We start from the raw sequence: 20,515 nt of genomic DNA, 5'->3' as shown, positions 1-20,515 counted from the left end.
CTGCCCGCGGGGGAGTCCTGTCGCTGGATGCCATCACAGCAGGGCGCTGGCACGGCACTCCCACCGCCACGGACGGGTCCCCACAGCCCCCCAGGGATCCCCGAGGTGCCGTGGGCCGGGGAGGCCGTGGTGGCAGGGGGAGAGCGGCTGCTCCCACCCCATGCAGGGTGACGTGCCTGTCTGCGTGACGCAGAGCCCTGTCCTGTCTGTGGCACTTCCCGGGCAAAGGGTGCTGATAAGGCAGATGGGGTGGAGCCAGCGGGGCTGTCCCTGGCCCAGGAAGGGACGTCGGCCACCGGCAAGCACAGGGGGAGCAGGAAGGGAGCCAGAGCTGAGGAGGGAGGAAAGGGCACCACCAGCAGCCCCCGTCCCTGAGCACCAGGTGGGCACCATCCGGGAGTGCCGAGCGGGCAGGACGTGGAAACGTAGCTGTAGCTGCCCTGGGAGCATCAGCACAGCCAGCCTGGGAGTGTGGGGAGCATTCCTCCTGGGTAGGGGTCTCACAAGGGTCCCCGCTGGTGGGTTGGTGATGACTCATGGCCAGTGCTAGCCAAACAGGGTAGCTGGGAGCTCTACCCCATATGGAGAGGGCAGGGGTGGGCAGCCTGGGCCTCAGGAGAGCTGCCTGCGGGGAGGAGAGCCCCTTTCCCCCCGTTGCCATGGCAAAATAAGCAGCTGTCATTAATAATGCGTTTCCATGGCAACCACTGGCCGAGCGGGCAGCTCTCTGGGGTCTGCATATGCTTCTGCTGGGGGCTGCAGGCTTCCCCCACACCCTCCAGCCCACCATGGGCCCAGGTAGACAGAGGGTCCTGCCTAGCGCTGCCAGCTCGATGCTGTGCCCATGCCACCCAACCTATGCTGTGTCCCCACCAGGACCGTGTCCCTCCTGGAGCCCCTGGGAGCGGGGCATGGAGCTGGCAGGGATGCATCTCCCGCACCCCGGTGCTGCCCTGTGTGGACACCAGCGCCGGCAAGCTGTGTCCCATGGTGTGGGCTGGCACAGGCTGCCCGGGAGCGCTGGGCTGTGCCGGGGCAGAGGCTGGAGGCAGAGCAGCCGGGAAGAACCTCTGCGGAGAGCGGGGATGGAGCAAAGCTCAGGCTGAGAGGCCGCGGGAGCAGCAGCGGTTCCTGCGCAGCCACAGGCTCTGGCAGCGGCCTTAGGGCCGAGCCGTCCCCGGGACAGACAGACAGACAGACAGACAGACATCCATCCCCGGGACAGAAAGACATTCCCAGGCCGGCCGGTTCTCCCTGCTGCAGGAGGAGCGCGGGTGCGGGGGAGCTGCCGGCTGCCAGCCCCGCGGCTGCTCCTTGGTGCGGGGGACGAGGCACCGTCCGGCCCTGGCCGCGTCCAGCTGCTGCTCGCAGGCTCGGGGCGGGCGGGGACCCAGGGGGCGGCGCAGGGAAGCTCGCGGCACCGTCCGCCCCGCGGGGCTGCCCCGGGAGCGGGCGGCTCGTGTCGGTACCGGGCGCGGGGGGGCTGGGCCGGGCTCCGCGCGGGTCCCCGCCCCGTCCCGCCCCTCTGCCCGGGCAGGGCGGGCAGCCCCGCGGCCGGGGCGGGCGGAGGCGGCGCCGGGCCCCGCCGCCGAGCCCCGCCGCCGAGCCCCGCCGCTGAGCCCCTCTCTCCCCGCAGGTCTGCGGCGCCCGGCCCGGCGCGGGATGGCGGCGCGGCCCGGCCTGGCGCGGGCGCTGCTGCCGGCGCTGCTGCTGCTGGCGGCCGCGCAGGAGCCCGTCCCGAGGGTCAGTCTGCCCTACGGTGAGTGTCTGCGCGGGCTCCGGCGGGTCCCCCCACCCCTAGGGAGGCTCAGCACCCCCTCCGGCCCCTGACCTCCCCGGGGCTCCCCACGCCGCGGGACGGGGCGGCCCCGCGTGGAAACGCCTTGTGACAGCCGTCGGTGCTGAGGCTGCACAACACCCTCCCAGCCAGCCCTGCAAGCCGGGGCTCGCGTCGTGCCGTGGGGCTGGGGCCGGGGCGGGGGCCGCGGCGTCTGCGCTCCCGGGACGCAGGGGCAGTGAGGGGCGCTGCTCGGACAGGCAGAGCCCCGGGGTGCTGGGGGGCTGCACACATGGCAGTCGGGGCGCAGAGAGGCTCGCTTCTTGCACTGGGATCTGCACCGAGGTGTGAGCAGGTCTGAGGCACCCAGGGGTGCTCGTGTCCCTGCACCCAGGGCAGCGGTTGCAGCTACATCCTGTGCGAGCAGCGGATGAGGTGAGCTCTGTGCCATGTGGCCTCATCCTCGTTAGGACAGCTGGGTGCCTGCAGGTCTCTTCCCCTTCCAAGCTGTGTCCCTGCTGTACCCAGCCACGAGCTGCCCTGAGACCTGCTGCAGGGCCATGAGCAGCATGGCCCCAGTAGGGTTTGGGGCTGCACTGGGGCAGGACAGCCAGCCAGAGCCTCTTGCAAGCGGGGGGCCTGGCCTGCAAACCCCTCTTGCCCTGCAGGGAAGCCCCCAGCAGCTGGCATGGGGTGAGTGAGCAGTGGGGCACGCTCCACAGGCAGCTCAGGCTCAGCACCAGCAGCTGCTGGGCTCAGCTCCATCATCTGGTGCTGGGGTTGTGGCATTGGGGGGGCTGCCCACGTGTGTCTGGGCTGGCTGTGCTGCCAGGAGAAGGTGGCTAAATCCAGCTGCTGCCGGCCAGCTGAGCTCGTCCCGTGCTGGCCGCCGGCTGGGCAGCGGGGGAGAGCGCAGTGGTTTGGGCCGGGCCGGCTCTGGCAGCCAGACACGGGCAGCTGGGAGCGCTCCCTGGCTCAGCATGCTGTGGTTCATTGTCGTGGACGTGGCCCTGCCACGTGCTCCCCACGACTGCTGGCCATGGTTGTGGTGGCACCAGTAGACCAGGGACCCACTGAGCTGGACAAGAGGCCCGGGAGCCAGCAGAGCAGCCCAGCTCGGCGTCGTGCCATGCTGTGCCACGCCGTGTTGTGCCGTGCTGCCCGGCCCCGCCTGCACAGACCGGTTCTGCCCCAGCTCTGCCCACCTGCAGAGGCTGTTTTGTTGTGGGGGCTGCACCTCAGGTTGGCTGAGAACCCAACCTGGACCCCCAGCACTACCCCAGGGAGCCAAGCCGGGGGCACGGGCTGGAGGCTCTGCCAGCGGCTCCTGGGGACCACGGCTGTGTCAGGCTTGTGGTTGGTGGGAGGGAGGAGCTGGCGAGTTGCTCCCCTGGAAGTGCTGGATGTGCCTGCAGCAGGTTTGTCTGGAAGAAGCAGGTCTTGTCCTAACAGGTACCCTGGCAGGCAGTACCGGCTCCCGGAGCTCCCCAGGCCAGGACATCTCTGCAGGGCACAGCGGCCCCCACTGCCCCTCCAGTGCCAGCACTGGGCCGTGCCCACCGCAGGCAGCATCATCCTGATGCTGGGCCATGGGACCCCTCATGGGAGGATGCGCCAGGGGGGTCAGCATCCATCCCTCTGCGCTGCTGCAAGGGAGATGGGGTGTGTGCTGGGCCAGGGGCCAGCTGAGCCCCTGCAGATAGGATCAAAGCTGCCCTGTCCAGCAGTAGCTGGGGCTTGTGGAGCGACAGGAGAGGCGGAAAGGAGCAGGGTCCAGCCCCACTGTGTTGCTGATACCTCAGTACCTTGAGCCCTCGAGGTGACTTGCACTGAGTGGGGGCTGTCGGGAGCCGCGGGGCTGTCCTGGCATGATGCAGGAGCTGGCAGGGAGTTGGGGAAGGTTGGGCTTTCCCCGGGGCGTGAGGTGTCAGGGGTGAGGAAGTTGGCAGAGTGAGTCAGCCCGACGTGTCCCGCTGACACAGCCCAGGCCATCTGATTCAGAGTGGCTGTGGGAGAGGAGAGGAAAGGAAGGGCTTCCGGGGCCAGGCCACCCACTCAGGATGGATGCGCAGGTGCTCCCTGACTCAGCTGCAGCCTCTGCCCCGATGTCCAGCATGAGCAGCCGCTGGAGCTGCACCGGGGGCTGGGGGGCAGCTGGTCCCAGCACCCCTCTGTCTTTGTTACCAGCTCAGTGTCACCATGGAGCCAGGCCAGGCTGGGCCACTCTCACTGAGCCCCAGGGGCTGGTGGGGCCAGGCGGGCACAGACATGCCAGGAAGGGCTACAGCGTGTGCCGGGGCTGGGACGAGGCAGTGGTCAGTGCCGGCAGCAGTGCGGGGGCTGCCCATGGGTGCTACCGCAGCCGTGCGTGGTTCACTGCAGTGCCACACTGCCTCAGAGCTGGATCCTGCCCTGGCAGCCCCACGCGGGGCCGGGGCAGAGGGGGCAGGAGTGAAGCGTGACGCGGGGGGCTGGGCACTGACCCACGCAAGGCTGACGCCGGTCGCTTTCCCTCTCCAGACTCAGCCGAGCGGGTCGTGCGGCGGTTCGAGGCGCCCGGCGTGTCCAACTACACGGCTCTGCTGCTGAGCCCGGACGGCAGCACCCTCTACCTGGGGGCACGTGAGCTGCTCGTCGCCATCAACACCAGCCGCTTCCAGCCTGGGGCACCGGCTCGCAGGGTGAGCCCCCGGAATGGTGCTGCAGAGCCCCCGGGGAGGGAAGGGGGCTCTGAGATGGCTCTGGTGCAGGGGGTCCCTCCCCAGCGCTCCTGGGCAGCGTTTGAGATCTGGGTAAAGCTGTGGCGTGTTCAGGAGCCGCTGGGGTTGGTGTGGAGGCAGCTGCGACAGCCATCCTGAGCACAGGGCGCTTGGCCCCAGCCAGTGGCTGCATCACCAGTGCGATCAGGATGGGGAGGACATGGATGCTTTGGGCCAGCCCTGCCAGCCTGAGAAGAGGGGGTGTGGGCACCAGCTGGGGATAGGGACTCCCAGTGACCGTCCTCTCTCTGCAGCTGCTGTGGAGTGCGGATGAGGAGAAGAAGAGACAGTGTGTATTCAAGGGCAAGGACCCACAGGTGAGGCCGGGGACTGCGGCAGGGGCAGGCAGTGCCCTGTGCCATGGCAGGGATCTGAGCTGGGTCCTCTTGCTCTTGCAGAGAGACTGTCACAACTACATCAAGATGCTTCTGCAGCTGAACAGCACCCACCTCTACACCTGTGGCACCTGCGCCTTCAGCCCAGCCTGTGCCTATATCGTAAGCGTGGGGAGCGGGGCTGGGGCTGCAGATCCTGCTGGGGTTCCCAGGCACCAGGGTGGGCGCTGGCAGTGCTGACCCCTCACAGCCCTGTCCCTGTGTAGAACGTACAACACTTCAGCCTGGAGCGGGACGCGTCGGGGAAGGTGCTGCTGGAGGACGGGAAGGGACGCTGCCCCTTCGACCCCGAGTACCGGTCCACGGCCGTCATGGTCGGTAAGGCACCCGGACCCAGCCCCACGGCCTCTCTGCACTGCCCCGGCGCTCGACTAGGCTGAGCTGGGGCCAGGCCAGCACGGAGCCTGGCGGGGAAGTGGGGCTGAACAGGGTGGTGGGGCTGAGCAGGGCTGTGTGGGGTGGTGTGTGCTGCATGGGGTGGCGCGTGCCACGTCCCAGCAGGGGTGTCTCTCTGGCAGACGGTGAGCTGTACGCTGGGACTGTCAGCAACTTCCAGGGCAACGAGCCGACCATCTACCGCAGCCAGGAGAGCCGCATCGCCCTCAAGACAGAGAACTCCCTCAACTGGCTGCAGGGTGAGAGCTGGGGCTGGCATGATAGGTCAGGGGTGCAGGGACGAGGGCTAGCGCCAGCGTCGGGCAATGCTGAGGATGCCTGTGTCCCCAGACCCAGTCTTCGTGGGCTCAGCCTACCTGCGGGAGAGCCTGCCTGCTGGCAACCCTGAGGGCGACGATGACAAGGTCTACTTCTTCTTCAGCGAGACCGGCAAGGAGTTCGACTACTTTGAGAACACCATCGTGTCCCGCATCGCACGCGTGTGCAAGGTGAGCAAGGGGCAGTGGGTGCCGTGCCCAGCGTGTCACTTGCTGCTGGGGTCAGGGGGATGAGGGACCGCATCTGTCCTCCAATTCCTGGACACCTCAGGGGAACACCAGCACCTGGGCTCCCAGACACCCAGCCCAGGACTGTGGCTCGAGCCCGCTGCTCCTACCCGTCCCGTTAGTGCCAGTGACCCTTCCCCGTCTCCTCTGCCCTGTCACCAGAGGGGACACAAGCCCCATCCTCCTCTTGGGTCATGCTTCCCTTCACCTGGACACCTTGGGCGCTGCTTCACTTGTGCCTCTCCAGCACCGGCGCTGCTCCGCCGGGCCCCTGGACAGACAGAGCCCTGTTCCAGGGCGCTCCCTGCTGCTGTGGGAGATGGCACTGCTCTTGTTGTGGGAGATGGCACTGCCCCTGCTGTGGCATTGCCCCTGACCCACTGTGCCATGCAGGGGGACCAGGGCGGGGAGCGTGTGCTGCAGCGGCGGTGGACGACCTTCCTGAAGGCACAGCTGCTCTGCTCTCACCCCGAGGATGGATTCCCCTTCAACGTGCTGCAGGACGTCTTCGTGCTCACCCCGGGGGAGCTGCGCTGGAGGGAGACGCTCTTCTATGGGGTCTTCACCTCGCAGTGGTGAGTGGCTGGCGGAGGCCTGGGAATGCTGACCGTGGTGGCACCGTTAGGCAGGGGTGGGTCGGCTCTGGCCACGCTCAGGTTCCCAGGGTGGCACAGGAGACTTGGCAGAGCTGGGGTGCCTGATCTTGCCATGGGCTTTACCTCTCCCCTGCCAGGAACAAAGGTGGCCTGGGCAGCTCGGCCGTGTGCGCCTTCACCATGCGCAGCGTGCAGCAGGCCTTCAGCGGGCTCTACAAGGAGGTGAACCGCGAGACGCAGCAGTGGTACACAGACACTGGCCCGGTGCCTGAGCCCCGGCCAGGCTCGGTAGGTGCCTCCGAGTGCAGGACACGGGGCCGTCCCCTGTACAGTGCTGGTCCTGGAACCGGCCCTGGCACAGCCAGCCCCTCATCCACTGCCCCGTGCCCCAGTCGAGCCCCCTCCTCTCTCCCCAGTGCGTCACCAGCCACACGCGGCACCTGAAGATCAACTCGTCGCTGCAGATGCCGGACCGGGTGCTGAACTTCATCAAGGACCACTTCCTGATGGACAGCCCCGTGCGCAGCCAGCCGCTGCTGCTGCAGAGCCGCCTGCGCTACCAGCAGATCGGCGTGCACCGCGCACAGGGCCTGCACGGCACCTACGACGTCCTGTTCCTGGGCACGGGTGGGTGCTGGGCTTGGGCTGACCATGGGCCGGGTGCCGGTGTGCCGTGTGCCCCAGCTGTGCTCTAACCACGGCCCTTGTGTTGGCAGATGATGGGCGGCTGCACAAGGCTGTGCGCGTCAATCACGGCGTGCACATCATCGAGGAGATCCGCCTCTTCCCCGCTGGACAGCCTGTTCTGCAGCTGCTGCTGGACCACGACCAGGCAGGGGCCGGGCATGGGGCGTGCTAGGGCGAGGAGGGGATGCTGTGGGTTCAGCCCCTGTGTGCAGGTCCTGCTTGCAGGCTGGGGACCGGGGAGCCCAGGAGGGCAGGGTGTGCGGGAGCCGACCCCATGTGCAGCTCCTGGGCTGGGGATGCCCACTGACCCTGCTGTGCCCCCTCCCACAGGGCCTGGTCTACACAGCCACCTACACGGCAGTGGCTCAGGTGCCCTTCGCCAACTGCAGCCTGTACCGCAGCTGCGGGGAGTGTGTGCTGGCGCGGGACCCCTTCTGCGCCTGGAGCCGGAGCCTCTGCCGCCGGACCACCCCGCACTCCCTGGCGCACCCCCAGTAAGTGCCACCACCTCTCTCCATCCCCCTGCGCCCTGCAGCACCCCGCTGCCCTCACCCCTCTCTGTCCCCAGGCTCTGGGCACAGGACATCGAGTACGCTGACACGGAGCGGCTTTGCCAGCGAACCAACACCTCCCAGCCCCGGCCCCGTGTCCTCCTGCCCCCAGGTGAGCTCCAGCGGCTGCTGGCCCCGAGCTTGGGGCTGCCACCGGCTCAGGGGCTCCTAGGGGCTCCCTTATGCCCCAGGCTCCTGCTCGGCACCCCTCGCTCTCCCCATGGCTTCACTGACATGCCCATGGATTGTGTCCCCGCAGCCTCAGTCACCCCGTGCCAGCGGATCCAGCTGCTGCCCAACGCGGTGCAGCCACTGCCTTGCCGGCTGCTCTCCAACCTGGCCTCACGGCGCTGGCTGCATGACGGGGTGCCCGTCAACGCCTCCTACCTGGTGCTGCCTGACGGGGCCCTCATCCTGGTGGGCAGCGCCGAGCGGGCGGGCACCTACGAGTGCTGGTCACTGGAGGAGGGCTTCCGCAAGCTGATGGCCAGCTACTGCGTGGCTGTGGACGAGCCGGCCCATGGGCCCCTAGACCCCGGCAGGAAGGTGGCCGCCGGCCGGGACGCGCTGGAGACCGTCAGCACGTCGCGGAGCACCTCGGCGGTGGGCAGCGCCGCGGCCCGGCTGGATGGCAAGACCTACTGGACTGAGTTCCTGGTGATGTGCGTGCTCTTCGCCGCCGCCGTCCTCGTGCTGGCCCTCTTCCTCCTGCACCGGCACCGCGATGGCATGAAAGCCTTGCTGGAGCCCGGCGACCCCGCACGGCACCAGAAGCCGCCCCGCAAGCCCGTGGAGAGCCTGCCCCTGAACGGCAGCAACCTGCCCACCGCCGTGCCCGAGCACAAGGGCTACCAGGCCCTGCAGGACAACTACATCGTCAGCACCCCCGTGCACGAGCCCACAGCCCCGCCCCGCGCCTTCTCCGAGTCGGAGAAGAGGCCCCTCCACGTCCGGGACAGCTTTGTGGAGGTGTCTCCTGCCTGCCAAAGACCCCGGGTGCGCCTGGGCTCCGAGATCCAGGACTCGGTGGTGTGACAGGGGCGAGAGCCGAGCCCTCGTCCATGACCGCCTCTGCTCTGCTGAGCCTCGCTGGACCGCGGCCGGGGTCCGTGTTGTCTGTGTGTGCATGCCTGGAGCCCACGGCACCCACCCAGCCTGCGGGGACGGCCCCACCACGAGCTCCCCGGGCACCGCCTCAGCTGCTCCGGTCCCACTCCTTGGGACAGTGCCAGCGGCTCCGGGAGTGAGGGCTGCCGTGTGCCTTCCAGGGACGTGCGGGACTGTTCCTCCCCCTCTGTGTCCACCCCCCCACCGTGGGGACAGACGCGGTGCCTGGTTGGGGCTGCCGGCGTGGCCCCGGCTCTGCCCGCTCCACGGGGCCCTGGCCCCTCTATGCAGAGGGCAGGAGGGGGCAGCCACAGCCCCCTTGCGCCCTGACTCACTGTGATGCCCCATGGCGGGACCCGGAGCCACGTGTGCAGCCGGGTGGTGCCGGCAGTGCCGCTGTGGCATGTGCTGTGTGTCTGTGCTTGGTTCGTTTTTAATACGTTGAAAATGTGAATCGTGTCCCGGGGAGGGAGCGGGGGCCCCGTGCCAGGCTGGGCAGGGACCTGCCCCCGCGGCCCCGTGTGCGTGTGCAGAAACGTCCGTGGTTTTTATATAAAGTCCAGGTGTCTCCTTTGGCTGCTCGTGTGCTGCTGCCTCAGGCTGGGGCTGCCCTGGAGCACTGCAGGCTGCTGCCATGGGGCACTGTGAGCTGCTGCCTGGAACCATCCCAGTGGCCCCACAGAGAGTAGCCGTGCCTGGCTCTCACTGCATCGGGCAAACCTGCCCATGCTCAGCTGCTCCTGATCCAGGCAGGGACAGGGTGAGCAGGGCAGGAGGGTTGTGTTGGTGGTCAAGTTGCTTGCAGACTGCTAAATCCTTGTGTGTTTGCCTGAATGCTGGGCAGGGGTCTGTGGCTGTCTGCCCTTGGGGTGCTGCTGCCCAGGGCTGGTGCCAGAGGGTCCCTGTGACCCCCACCGTCAGGGTGCTGTGCATCCATGGCACCGAGTCTGGGCAGCATTCGGCTGTTTTGGGACTGTGCATGGAGGCAGATGCTGTGGCAGGTAGTCTGGATAGGCAGAGCTGAGTGGTCCCCACAGCAAGGGGGGTGATGCTGCCTCAGCACCACGAGTATTGGAGGAAGGCAGAGGTGACCAGGAGGAGGAAAAGCATGTGCCTGGGTGTGGGAGCAGGGCAGCCTTGTGAGGAGAGGGGCTGTGGGAGCCCCTTCTCCAGCACCATTGTGTTGTACTGCATGTGGGTCCCTGCTGCTGGCCCAGGGAGCAGGCAGGGCCTCGTCCCGCTCGGCTGCAGGCAGACTCTGGCGCTTTGCCAGCAGGACCTGACTTGTGATGGCTGGGACCTGCTGCACGGTGCTGCTCATGAGCCTTCCCGGTGCTTGGGAAGCGCTGGCAGCAGGGCCAGGGGCAGGGGTGGGCTTGGCACTGCATTGCAAGTTGAGGCAGGCACCCCCCAGGGCTCAGTACAGCCCTGCTCCCGCCTGGCCCTGTGCACACAACTTCCTGCCCAGCCTGTTCTGGGACATCAAAAAAGCCACCGGAGGCATTGACTGGTTTGGTGCCAACAGACACGGCCCTGGGGCCACGGTGGGCAGATACCACCAGCACCCGGGGCACTGAGCTGGAGGAGCTGTGGCTGCAAGAATGGGGAGCTGCTGCGGGAGTGGGGAGCTCCCGGGGGGGCTGCTGCAGGAGTGGGGAGCTGCTGCAGGAGTGGGGAGCTGCTGTGGTAGTGGGGAGCTCCGGGGGGGCTGCTGCAGGAGTGGGGAGCTACTGCAGGAATAGGGAGCTGCTATGGGAACAGGGAGCTGCTGCAGGAGTGGGGAGCTGCTGCAGGAGTGGGGAGCTCCGTGGGGGCTGCTGCAGGAGTGGGGAGCTGCACCAGCACCCCGAGACGGCATTGCCTGCCTGCAGCAGCCCCAGCAGCGCCTCGGGGAGTGGCTCTGGCAAAGGGCTCGCAGCACAGCCCCAGCAGGGCCGGTGCCCACAGCTGGCAGCAGGCCAGGGCAAAGCCTGATGGATGAACAGACACAAAGGGCCCCGGCGCTGCCCGCGGCAAAGGTAGCTGCTCGCCTGCCCTGGATTTCCCTTTGTGCCTCTGGCTGGAGAGCCAAGGTCTTTGTGCAGCCCTACTGAGAACAGTCCCAGGGTTTGGAGGAGGGAGGTGGCCCTCGGAAAGGGCTGTCACTGAACAGGACGTGGGCCCCGTCCCCTGGAGCTGAGGCTGGCACAGGGCAGAGGAGCCTGGCAGGAGGCTGAGCCCCAGCACCCCTCATGGCACCACTCCCGGAGCAGCCCCTCACCGTCCTACAGGCGGACAAAGGCAGCACAGAATAGAGGGTGAAACCAGAGCCCTTTATTTTGTCCTCACAGGAGCAGCAGGAGGAAGAGGCCAGAGCAGCTGCTGAGCGTGAGCCAGAGGAGAGGGCAGAGAGGAAAAGTGGAGGAGGAGGAGGAGAGCAGAGCCCGAGCGTCCCTGGGGCGAGCCTGGCTGTGCAGGGCTGAGCCCCCTTGGATGGGGCAGGGAGGAGTTGTCCTGTGTCCTCTGCAGTCCTAGGGGGAGAGTTTTGCTGCTGGGTGGCACAGCTGCAGTGCCACATTTGGGTTATTGCTCAGAAACAGAGCCACATTTGGTTATTGCTCAAAGACATGGATCCACGTGGCAGCAGGGAGGGCCCCTGGAAGACGGGAGTGCTGGGCAGGGGCTGGGGGCAGGCAGCTCTCTGCGTGCTGGTGGAAGGCACAAAATTGCGCTGGGGGCAGAGAGAGGCTGTGCTCGGCAGCATGGTCCCAGCTGGGAGTATCATTGTGCACCTCCCCCCACTACAGAGCTGTCTGTGCTTTGCGTAAGGAGTTAAAATCCGATCCTGGGAGAGCAGAGCTGGGCAGGCAGGGCAGCTCCCCTGGGCCCCACCACTGCACAGACCCTGCCAGCTCGCCTGCAGGCATGGAAAGGGAGCAGGAGGGTGTCCTGCCTAAGGCACTGTGGGAGGCCAGGCTGGTGAGGAGCAGGGCCTCTCCCACTGCTGGCTAAAAGAGGAAACATTTGAGACCACAATGTTGCAAGAGCTGGAGGAGCAGTTCTGCTGCAGAGCTGTGGGGCTCTCACAGGACAATCTTGAAGGAGCTGCAAGAGACAGAACAGGTTCTGTACCTCCTCACTGGGCCACACACAAACGCTCTGTGAGTGCCCAGTGCTACAGGGCACAGCGTTCCTGGGTGCCAGAGAGGCTCTACAGAGCTAGCACAGGCTGCAGTTCCCTCTGCTGTACGGGGCAGCAGCTGCATCTCACTGCTGCCGAGGGCTCTGCCCCAACAGGTCCCCAGGGATGAGCTGTGCCACTGGAGCCACTGTACCTGGCGAAGTCTGGGGAGCGCGAGATGACGTGCTGGAACTCAGAGAGATTGATGGTGCCATCCTTGTCAATGTCAGACTCCTCCAGGATCTGGAGGGGAGGGAAAGATGAGCAGTGAGCTCGGTGTGGCCGGGACCCTGCAGAAGCCTGTGCTCCGCCTCACAGTCCTCACGTTTTGGATGAGCTGCTCCATCTCCGCGGTGCTCAGCCGCGACTCCTCGCCTTGCCCTGTCAGACAGTTCACCAGTTTCTCCAGGTCCTTTCTGTCCAGGGTCCCATCATCATCAAAGTCTTTGGGGAGAGAAAAGTTACATTTCACCAGGGCAGCAGTAACCCCTGAGTCACCAGCACCGGTGCTCAGCGAGGTGCCGGCCTGGCAGCCCCAGGACGTGGCAGCCCCCAGGCTGCGCCTCTGTCCACGTCACTGTGCCAAACCAGCGCTTCCCACAGGCACTTCCATCCCCAGGATGTTCCCACAGGCAGCTGCCATCCCCATGGGCACTCAAGGGCACTGCCAGCCCTCCCCAACACAGATCCATCCCTGTCCCCTGCCGAGCTGTGGGGACCCCGGGACACAGCACCCGTCGCCAGCCCTACCAAAGATGCGAAAGGCATAGTGGGACTTGATGTCTGAGGTAGCGGAGTCACTGAAGACGCTCAGCATGTCGAGGAAGTCTTCAAAGGACAGGCTGTCATCCCCATCCTCCGAGGTGGAGAACACGTGGCAGATGCGGTGCTGGAAGGGGTTTGCCTGCCGACACAGGGATGGCTCAGGGCTGGGCAGTGCCGGGTCGGCTGCCTCGCTCGTGGCAGACAGTGGCTGCAGGCTGCTGCCAACCCCACACACGAGCGGGTGCCCCTGATCTGGCACAAAGGACAAGGCTGTGCCTGCCCTGTGCCTCCCCGGGACAGCAGCCCCACACAGCAAGGATCTGGGGGATCATCTGTGTGGCACAGGGGGATAAGGAAGCTTTGCTGGCACAGCTGATGTGCAGTAACTGGACAGCTTCCCCGGTGACTGTTGGAGCAGCGTGTCGAGGGGAGGGCACTGGCACCGTGGCAGGTAAACAGGGCCCTGCCCAAACATGCCCAGACCCGGGGAGCAGCAGCGAGTCCCGCTGTCTGCCAGGCACCGTACCCGCAGCTCAGGCAGCGTCAGGATCTGGCTCTTGGGAACCCGCGCAGAGAGGTTCTCCCTCTCTTCCCTTGGCAGCAGTTCACTGAACCTCTTGTAGGCACTTGAAGAGGCAAGAACAAGAGATGCTCTGTGGCGTGAGCGGCGCGGGAGGCAGCCCTCTGGGCACGGGCAGCGCCGGCAGCTCTTCCCAGCACGGCACAGAGGCGCACAACTTGTTTCCCACAGCTCCCTGCCAGCTGTGCGCAGAGACGGCCCGGGTGGTCCCGCCAAGGCCGTCCCTCCACGCCTGCTCCCGGGACTCCGACGGCCAGCACCGGGGCAGAGGTGCCGGGAGGAAGGAGCGGGCGCCCGCCCTGCGGCCCCTGCCCCGCTCTGCAGGGCGTCACCGGCAGCGCCCGCAGACCTTCGTCCCCGAGGCGCGGCCGGCGACCGGCACCTCCCGGCTCCTGCCCGGCGTCGAGGAGCGGCTGTCGGACGGGAGGAAAGTCCCGCAGCGGGGTCAGAGCCCTCCGCACCCCCACCCCGCAGGCTCGGTGGTACTTACAGCAGGATCTCCTGCTTGCTCAGGAACGTCAGCTCCTGCGGGGAGAGCGCGGGTCAGCACCGGGCACCGGGGCAACCGGGCACCGGGGCAGCCCAGCGCCGGGACCCCCCGCCCCAGTCCCGCTCCCGCCCCCGGTGCCGGTGTCCTCCACCTGGTACTCGTCCAGCGCCTCGCGCGCCAGGAGGCTGCCCGAGCCCCCCATGGCGGTGCCGCGCTTCCGCCTCGCACGTCGCTCCCCGCCCCCGCTCCGCCCCGGGGCGGGCACGGGGCACCGGGAGGAGCCGGGGGGCGGCGGCGGACGTTCGGGGCTGCACCCGCCCCGCCGGGCCCCGAGGGAACGCCCGGAGCCGTCACCCAGCATGGCAGCGGCGGCGGGCGAAGAGCGGGGCGAGCCGCGCACCCAGGAGTTCGTCTATGGGGAGGAGGACTTCGTGCTGCAGGGAGCCGGCTGGGAGGCCGAGCCGGACGCCGCGCCCGCCTCCCGCTTCGACCGGGCGCTGCTGGAGGGCTGGAGCGACAGGATGGAGCGGGGCTTGTTCCGGTACCGGCTGGGCCCGCTGCCCACCCGCGTCCTGCCCGGCGCCATGCGCCTGGTCACGCAGCTCAACGTGCAGCGCGGCACCGAGCGCCGCCCCCCGCAGCATATCCGCAGCCTGCGGCAGCCCTTCGACCCCGCCGCCTTCAACTTCACCCGGCTCCGCCCCGACGAGCTGCTGCTCCGCCTGCGCAGGACGGGGACCGACTCCAGCTCCGCGCCGCCCGACCCGCTGCTGGTGGCCATCAACGCCAGCCCGCTGGAGCGGGGCCACGTCCTGCTGCTGCCGGAGCCGGCGCGGGGGCTGCCGCAGGCGCTCACGGCGCCGCTGCTGCGCGGGGGGCTGGAAGCCGCGCTGCTCAGCGCCCACCCGGGCTTCCGCCTGGGCTTCAACGGGCTGGGGGGCTGCGCCTCCGTCAACCACCTGCACCTGCACGCCTTCTACCTGGCGCACCCGCTGCTGGTGGAGTCGGCGCCCGCCCGGCCGCTCTGCCCGCAAGGCCGGCTCAGCTTCCTGACCGGCGTCCCCGCACCCGCCTTTCTCTTCTACGCCGCCGGCCCCGCCGGCCTGGAGGCGCTGGCCCGGGACGTGTGCCGGGCGGCGGAGCACCTGACCGACGCCGGCCTGGCTTACAACGTGTTCGCCACGCGGGGCGACCCGCCGGAGGGGCCGGCGGGGGGCTGCGGGGGCGGGCGGGGGCTGCGGGTGCTGCTGTGGGCGCGGCGGCCCAGCTTCGGCGCCAAGGCGGGCGAGGCGTTCAACGTGGCTCTGTGCGAGCTGGCGGGGTACCTGCCGCTGCCCGCCGCCCCGCTCTTCCGCGACATGACGGAGGACGCGGCGCTGCGGGCCGTGCGGGAGCCCGTCCCGGCGGAACCGGAGCTGCTGCGCCTGGGGCACGAGCTGGTGCGGCTGCTGCGGGGCTGAGCCGCCCCGCGCCGGCCGTCGGGAACGGGCGCGATGGAGCCGGCGGGGGCGGCCGCTGTACCGGTCACACCGGGCTGCCCGCTGCCGTGGGCATCTCCCTGCACACGCACCGCCTGCTCATCCCCCAGGCGGGATCCTCCCGGGCGCTGGGTGATGCTCAGCCGCGCCGCTCCACCTCCGCCCCAGGGAGGCTTTACAGGGACCTTCTGGGTCAGAAAATAAACAGTCTCTCCGTTAAACTGCCCCAGTGATCCCAACGCAGCGGGTCCAAGGGAGGGCCCGTGTTCAGGGCCTCTCTGCTGTGTTGCCTCGCTGCTACTGAGCCCATCCTGGCTCCAGACCAGAGTTGCCCTTAGCTCTGGATTGTGAGATGAGCCCCTCAGCACAGGAACGAGGTCGTTTCCCTCCTGGGATGGTCCCTGGTTCCTCACTGAGCATCTGTTTCATCATCTTTCTCAATTCCACTGTTGCCTCCATCAAACTGAGCAGCTTCAAGTACGAGAGCGGTAAGTCACAGCTGCTGCTGAGTGTCCATCTACATCAGCTGCCCCCAGCCCGCTCTCCAGAGCCCTGCTCAGCCCAGGACACGTGCTGCTGCCCTGTCTCCCACACAGTTGCTTTCAGTTCATGTAGTTATTGGTTGTAAGAGAGTTGGGTCCCTGTGAACAGCACAGAGTTCCCACGCTTTGGGCTGAGGTTCCCCTGCTTTAAAGAGACACAAAATGTGCCACAGCAGCAACCAGCCCCATCTGTGCATCTGCATTTGCAACACCTCAGCTAAAGTCAGTGAGAAGGGTTTAGTTGAGGATAGTTATAATGCAGGACTGGTACCTGTGTGCAGAACAATGATGGGAGAGCCCTCTGCTCTCAGGAACTTCTCCCGTTGACGTTCCTCTCCAGTGATGGAGCCTGTCCCCCTCTCCTGTCTCGCTCTTCTTTGCTACTGCAAGCTGTGAAAAAGAACAGGCTCCTGGCTTTTGATGGATGTTGTTAAACAATTTGTTACTGACTGTTCTAGCCATGCAGCCACATGTGTCTTGTTGGAGGTTAGGGCCTGGTCATGCTGTGCCAGGAACATGTTTTTATGTAGAGGGATGGGCACTGTGTAGTTTGCCTGGGCTCTGCGTGGGCAGTTTGGTGACGGGGTGGATGGGGACGTGACACAGGCACTGGAGAGACCTGAACCATTTCACACCAGTTCCTGGCATGTGTTGACCTTCACTGCCTCCCCAGCGCTGTGAGAGGCTACATTCAGAACTAGCACTAACTCTAGGCACCCCAGCAGTGACCTTCTGCTGCAGAGCTTGCATGTCCTGCTGCCAAATAGCTTTGGATTTTGAAGATGGAACTTGTACCTTCAGAAGTCTGCATCTGCCCGTGTGGCATCAGGACGTGGCCCTCAGGGGCTGGCAGCTCACAGTGCACCTGCAAGCAGGGGCTGGGGTGAGTTTAACCGAGTGAAGCTCCTATTTCTGATACCTCCCCAAGGGTCCTGCCAACACCCTTGCCTCTGCAGCTCTTGCTTTGTTCCACGCTCCGTCCCTGGTTACTCAGGGGCTTTGGCAAGCGCTGGTACTTCCACTCTCGTGCCTTGGTGCAGTGCAGTGGGCAACACAGTGCTGCAGGCTGAAGGAAGTGGCAGAAAACAAGGAGCAGGCAGTGTTGGACGGACTGCACAGTCTCTGGAGCATGTCACAGAAATGAGGCGGTTTCAGGTAAACACCCTGTGGAAAGGCTGCCCATGAAGGAAGGGGAGATGGGGGCTGTTAGTGGAACAACGTGCTACAGGATGAAACAGAAATGTCTAAACTAGCACCTATTCCCTTCCCCCCCTGCCTCCCCAGCATCGGTTCCTGAGGGTATGGGTTCACGAGCCTTTACTTCTGTTGTGTCCCTGGCAGAGTGCCATCAGCAACACAGTAGTGCGAAGTGGAGAGCTGCCAGCCCCTTTAACATAGCATCAAATAAATAGTCCTTGATGACAAACAGCTCCCTTCCTGAGGCTCTGGTATTCTGGCGGGGCAGAGCTTCAGGGCCGAGATGGATTGGGCAGATAAATCACACTGATGATGTTCAGATGAAGCAGTTGTAGCACAGTCTTGCCCCTCAGCAGATGTTCAAGGCAGCCACAGGCCCAGCTGCCTGTTCTACGTGCAGGTCTCTCAGCACACGGGTTGTCCCCAGGCCTCCAGGAGGATCCTGATGTTCTTTCCTGATTCTGGGGTGGTTTTTTTGCTAATTCTGCACTTCTTCCAGAAACCAGCCATTTTCCAGCCATGATCAAGACATGCCCTAAGGAATTACTGGCTCACAACCTGACCCGCGTGTGCAAGCTCTTCCCCCAGGAGCACAATGTCCTCCCCGCACCCAATGCCTGGCAGCACCATGTGTTGGTCACATCCTGTGACCCACTGAGGATTTTTGTCTACAAGGAGGGTCTGGCCTGCTTTGCCACCACGAGGTACATGGATCCTGGTAAAAAAGGGAGGTTTCAGAACATCTCATAAAGTATCTGTGTTAGTCCCTGGTTTGTCCTAGGGCTATTCAGACCCTGAAAAGACAGGGACTGGTGGGTTTCATGGGACCCAGCTTTCTTCTTTCCTGTTCTCTCTCTGTACCTCCTCCTCTTCCTCCTCACTGGAGGTATTTATGAGAGTTCTCATGTCCGCACCATTCCTTGTCTGCCTGTGCTTTGGACAGAAAAGAGGTGCCTGGGGATTATCTGATGGTACTGGAGCAGCCTGGGAGAGACAGGGAGGGGAACTGGGAAGGCAAGGTGCAGAGCATGGCCATCCACATCTGTCTCCAGTCAGGAGTCTGTAACCTGTAAAATCCCACCAGAGGATGTAGTGTTGGATTGCTGTGCTACGGCCACGGGCTGCCCTGAGACACCCCGGGCTTCTGGCTACTGCTCACTTGTCACAGAGCTGTGTACGTATGTGCCTTCCCTCACTCTGATGTGCACAGCGGGACAGGGCCGCGCACACCCGCGGGTACCGCGGCAGAGGGGACGCCCGGCCCCGCGGGCACTTGCCGAGGAACCGCGGCCGCCGCACAGGCACCAGCGCGGGGCCGGACTCTGCCGCCGCCGCCCGTGCTCTGCGCCCGGGCCCCGCCGCGCCCCCGGCCCGCGCATCGCCGCGCCGCGGAGCCGAGGCCCCGCTCCGCCCCGCCCCGCCCCGCCCCCGGCCCGGCTCCCCGCTCCCCGCTCCCGGCCATGGCGGCGGTGCTGCGGCGCGGGCTCCGGGCGGCCACGCTCCTCGCCGGGACCCCGCGGAGGGCGGCGGCGGCGGCGTGGCCCGGGGACTCGGAGCCGCCGGACCCGGCGCTGGAGGAGGCCGAGAGGTGCGGGGCGGGCGGGGCGGGGGCCGGGCCCCGGGGCCGGGCCGGGCCGCTCACGTCTCTCCCCGCAGGGCACGGCGGCGGCGGGCGGCGGCGCGGCTGCAGCGGCTGCGGCGGGAGCTGTGCGGGGAGCGCGGCCCCCCCGAGCGCACCCTGACCTGGCAGGCGATGGAGCAGATGCGGTGAGTGGCGGGGCCGGGACGGGCCAGGCGCTGCAGCCTTTCCCCGCTCACTGTGCCCGTGCCCGCAGGTTCCTGCGGCAGGAGCTGCCCGAGGAGTGGCCTGTGGAGCGCCTGGCCCGAGGCTTCGGCGTCAGCCCCGACGTGGTGCGGCGGGTGCTGCGGAGCCGGGGCTGCCCCCCGCCGCGCCGCCGCCAGCGGCAGGACGAGAAGGTTCTGGGCACCACCGTGACACCGGCACCGGGACCGGGCTCTGTCCGCGCGGTGCGCGCTCCCGACAGCCCAGGGCTGTCCCGGCTGCCTCGGGGGCGGGACGGGACGGGGCAATAAATGGATGGAGCGGATCCGCCTCTCCCGCGCTGCTTCCGCCGCGGCGGCCATGGGCTCGGAGGCGGCGCGGCTGCTGGAGGCCGTGAACTTCGCGGCCGAGAAGCACAAGGGGCAGCGGCGGAAGGACCCCGAGGGCACCCCCTTCATCAACCACCCGATCGGTGCGGAGCCCCCCCGGCGCCGGCACCCGCGCCCCCATCCCCGCCCGGGGAGGGCCCCTGCACCCGCCTCCCGCCCCGGGGGGACTCCCGGGAACCTCCACCTGCTGTGGACCCTCGCCCGCCCCCGGTAGCCCTCCACCCCGTCCCCTGGAGAGAGACAGGACCCCTCTCCCGTCCTCTGTCCCTGCCTCGCACCTGGGCACAGCGGTCCCAGAGCACTGGCAGCCCCCGGCCCTGTGTTCAGCCGTGGACACTGCCCACGGGAGCTCATGCCCTCACTGCCAGCCCCTAAGCCCCGCTGCATGCCCCAGCCCCAGGCTTTCACCCCGCAGGACATGCCCGTGGGTACTCCCTGCCCCAGGCACTGCCCACCTGGGGCAGATCTCCGGGGTCTCCTCAGTGCCCGGCGCCCGTCCCCGGCAGCCCCTGGCCTGGCTGTGCCCCCTGCCCACCTCCCCGCTCTGCCTCGCAGGTGTAGCCCGGATCTTGTCCCACGAGGCTGGTGTGACCGACATCGTCGTGCTGCAGGTACAGCCCAGCCGCCCACTCGCTGCGGCGGGGGCTTCCCCGGCTCCGCTTGCCCCCTCCCCAAGCTCCCCTCCTCGCCGCAGGCCGCTCTCCTGCATGACACGGTGGAGGACACGGACACCACCTTGTCCGAGATCGAGGAGCGGTTCGGGGAGGAGGTCCGGCGCGTGGTGGAGGAGGTGACAGACGACAAGAAGCTGCCCAAGATGGAGCGCAAGCGGCTGCAGGTGGAGCGTGCGCCCGGCAGCAGCCCCCGCGCCGGGCTGGTGAAGCTGGCGGACAAGCTGTACAACCTGCGAGACCTCAACCGCTGCACCCCCGCAGGTACCGCGCACCGCGGCCGCTGCCCGGCGCGGCCGCGGGGGTCCCGCGGCAGAGGGGGCGGGGGGACACGGCGGCTGTCCCTCCCGGCGGCGGCGGGACGCTGCTCTCCTCGTGACGCCCCCGCGCCCCGCGTGTCCCCGCAGGGTGGTCCCCGCAGCGCGTGCAGGAGTACTTCGCGTGGGCGGCGCGCGTGGTGCGCGGGCTGCGCGGGCGGAGCGCGCCCATGGAGGCTGCGCTGCAGCAGCTCTTCCAGCAGCGCGGGCTGGCGCTGGAGCCGCCGGCAGCCGCGGCCGACAATAAACGTGCGCAGGTCTGAGCTGAGTCGGGCGCCGCCTCCTCGCGTTTCGCAGCGCCGAGCGCTTCCGCCGCCGGGTTCCGCCGCC

At 67.2% G+C, this 20,515-nt stretch overlaps 5 protein-coding genes across 6 annotated transcripts; 4 read left to right on the top strand and 1 right to left on the bottom strand.

Moving 5' to 3' along the window:
• Positions 1–216: 216 nt before the first annotated feature.
• On the top strand, positions 217–9,388 carry SEMA4B (semaphorin 4B). Of its 2 annotated transcripts, XM_062000298.1 has the most exons (15): positions 301–382; positions 1,637–1,759; positions 4,298–4,458; positions 4,791–4,853; positions 4,935–5,033; positions 5,138–5,249; positions 5,450–5,566; positions 5,658–5,815; positions 6,266–6,447; positions 6,606–6,756; positions 6,885–7,095; positions 7,185–7,300; positions 7,486–7,649; positions 7,724–7,818; positions 7,966–9,388. In XM_062000298.1, the coding sequence occupies exons 2-15, from the start codon at positions 1,663–1,665 to the stop codon at positions 8,739–8,741; spliced, it is 2,502 nt and encodes an 833-aa protein (XP_061856282.1). In that variant the 5' UTR covers positions 301–382; positions 1,637–1,662; the 3' UTR covers positions 8,742–9,388. The 2 variants fall into 2 exon arrangements, with proteins under 2 accessions (XP_061856281.1, XP_061856282.1); XM_062000297.1 differs by lacking the exon at positions 4,298–4,458 and having other exon boundaries at positions 217–382.
• Positions 9,389–11,104: 1,716 nt separating this feature from the next.
• Positions 11,105–14,253, bottom strand: CIB1 (calcium and integrin binding 1). Its single transcript, XM_061999575.1, has 7 exons — positions 13,960–14,253; positions 13,809–13,843; positions 13,265–13,364; positions 12,724–12,877; positions 12,299–12,417; positions 12,128–12,216; positions 11,105–11,897 (listed from the first exon to the last, which is right to left on the bottom strand). The coding sequence occupies exons 1-7, from the start codon at positions 14,167–14,169 to the stop codon at positions 11,876–11,878; spliced, it is 729 nt and encodes a 242-aa protein (XP_061855559.1). The 5' UTR covers positions 14,170–14,253; the 3' UTR covers positions 11,105–11,875.
• Positions 14,168–15,268, top strand: GDPGP1 (GDP-D-glucose phosphorylase 1). Its single transcript, XM_062000442.1, has one exon. The coding sequence runs from the start codon at positions 14,168–14,170 to the stop codon at positions 15,266–15,268; it is 1,101 nt and encodes a 366-aa protein (XP_061856426.1).
• Positions 15,269–18,485: 3,217 nt separating this feature from the next.
• On the top strand, positions 18,486–19,133 carry NGRN (neugrin, neurite outgrowth associated). The gene is made up of 3 exons (XM_062000441.1): positions 18,486–18,613; positions 18,682–18,792; positions 18,861–19,133. Exons 1-3 carry the CDS (start codon positions 18,486–18,488, stop codon positions 19,117–19,119), a joined length of 498 nt encoding a protein of 165 aa, XP_061856425.1. The 3' UTR covers positions 19,120–19,133.
• Positions 19,124–20,484, top strand: HDDC3 (HD domain containing 3). Its single transcript, XM_061999576.1, has 4 exons — positions 19,124–19,280; positions 19,753–19,808; positions 19,892–20,132; positions 20,276–20,484. Exons 1-4 carry the CDS (start codon positions 19,124–19,126, stop codon positions 20,446–20,448), a joined length of 627 nt encoding a protein of 208 aa, XP_061855560.1. The 3' UTR covers positions 20,449–20,484.
• Positions 20,485–20,515: the final 31 nt, after the last annotated feature.

This window comes from Colius striatus, chromosome 7 (genome assembly GCF_028858725.1).
Source record: "Colius striatus isolate bColStr4 chromosome 7, bColStr4.1.hap1, whole genome shotgun sequence".
In the NCBI taxonomy this organism is placed as follows: domain Eukaryota; kingdom Metazoa; phylum Chordata; class Aves; order Coliiformes; family Coliidae; genus Colius; species Colius striatus.
The sequence above is the reverse complement of the archived record's forward strand: the minus strand, read 5'-3'. Positions and strand labels throughout refer to the sequence as shown.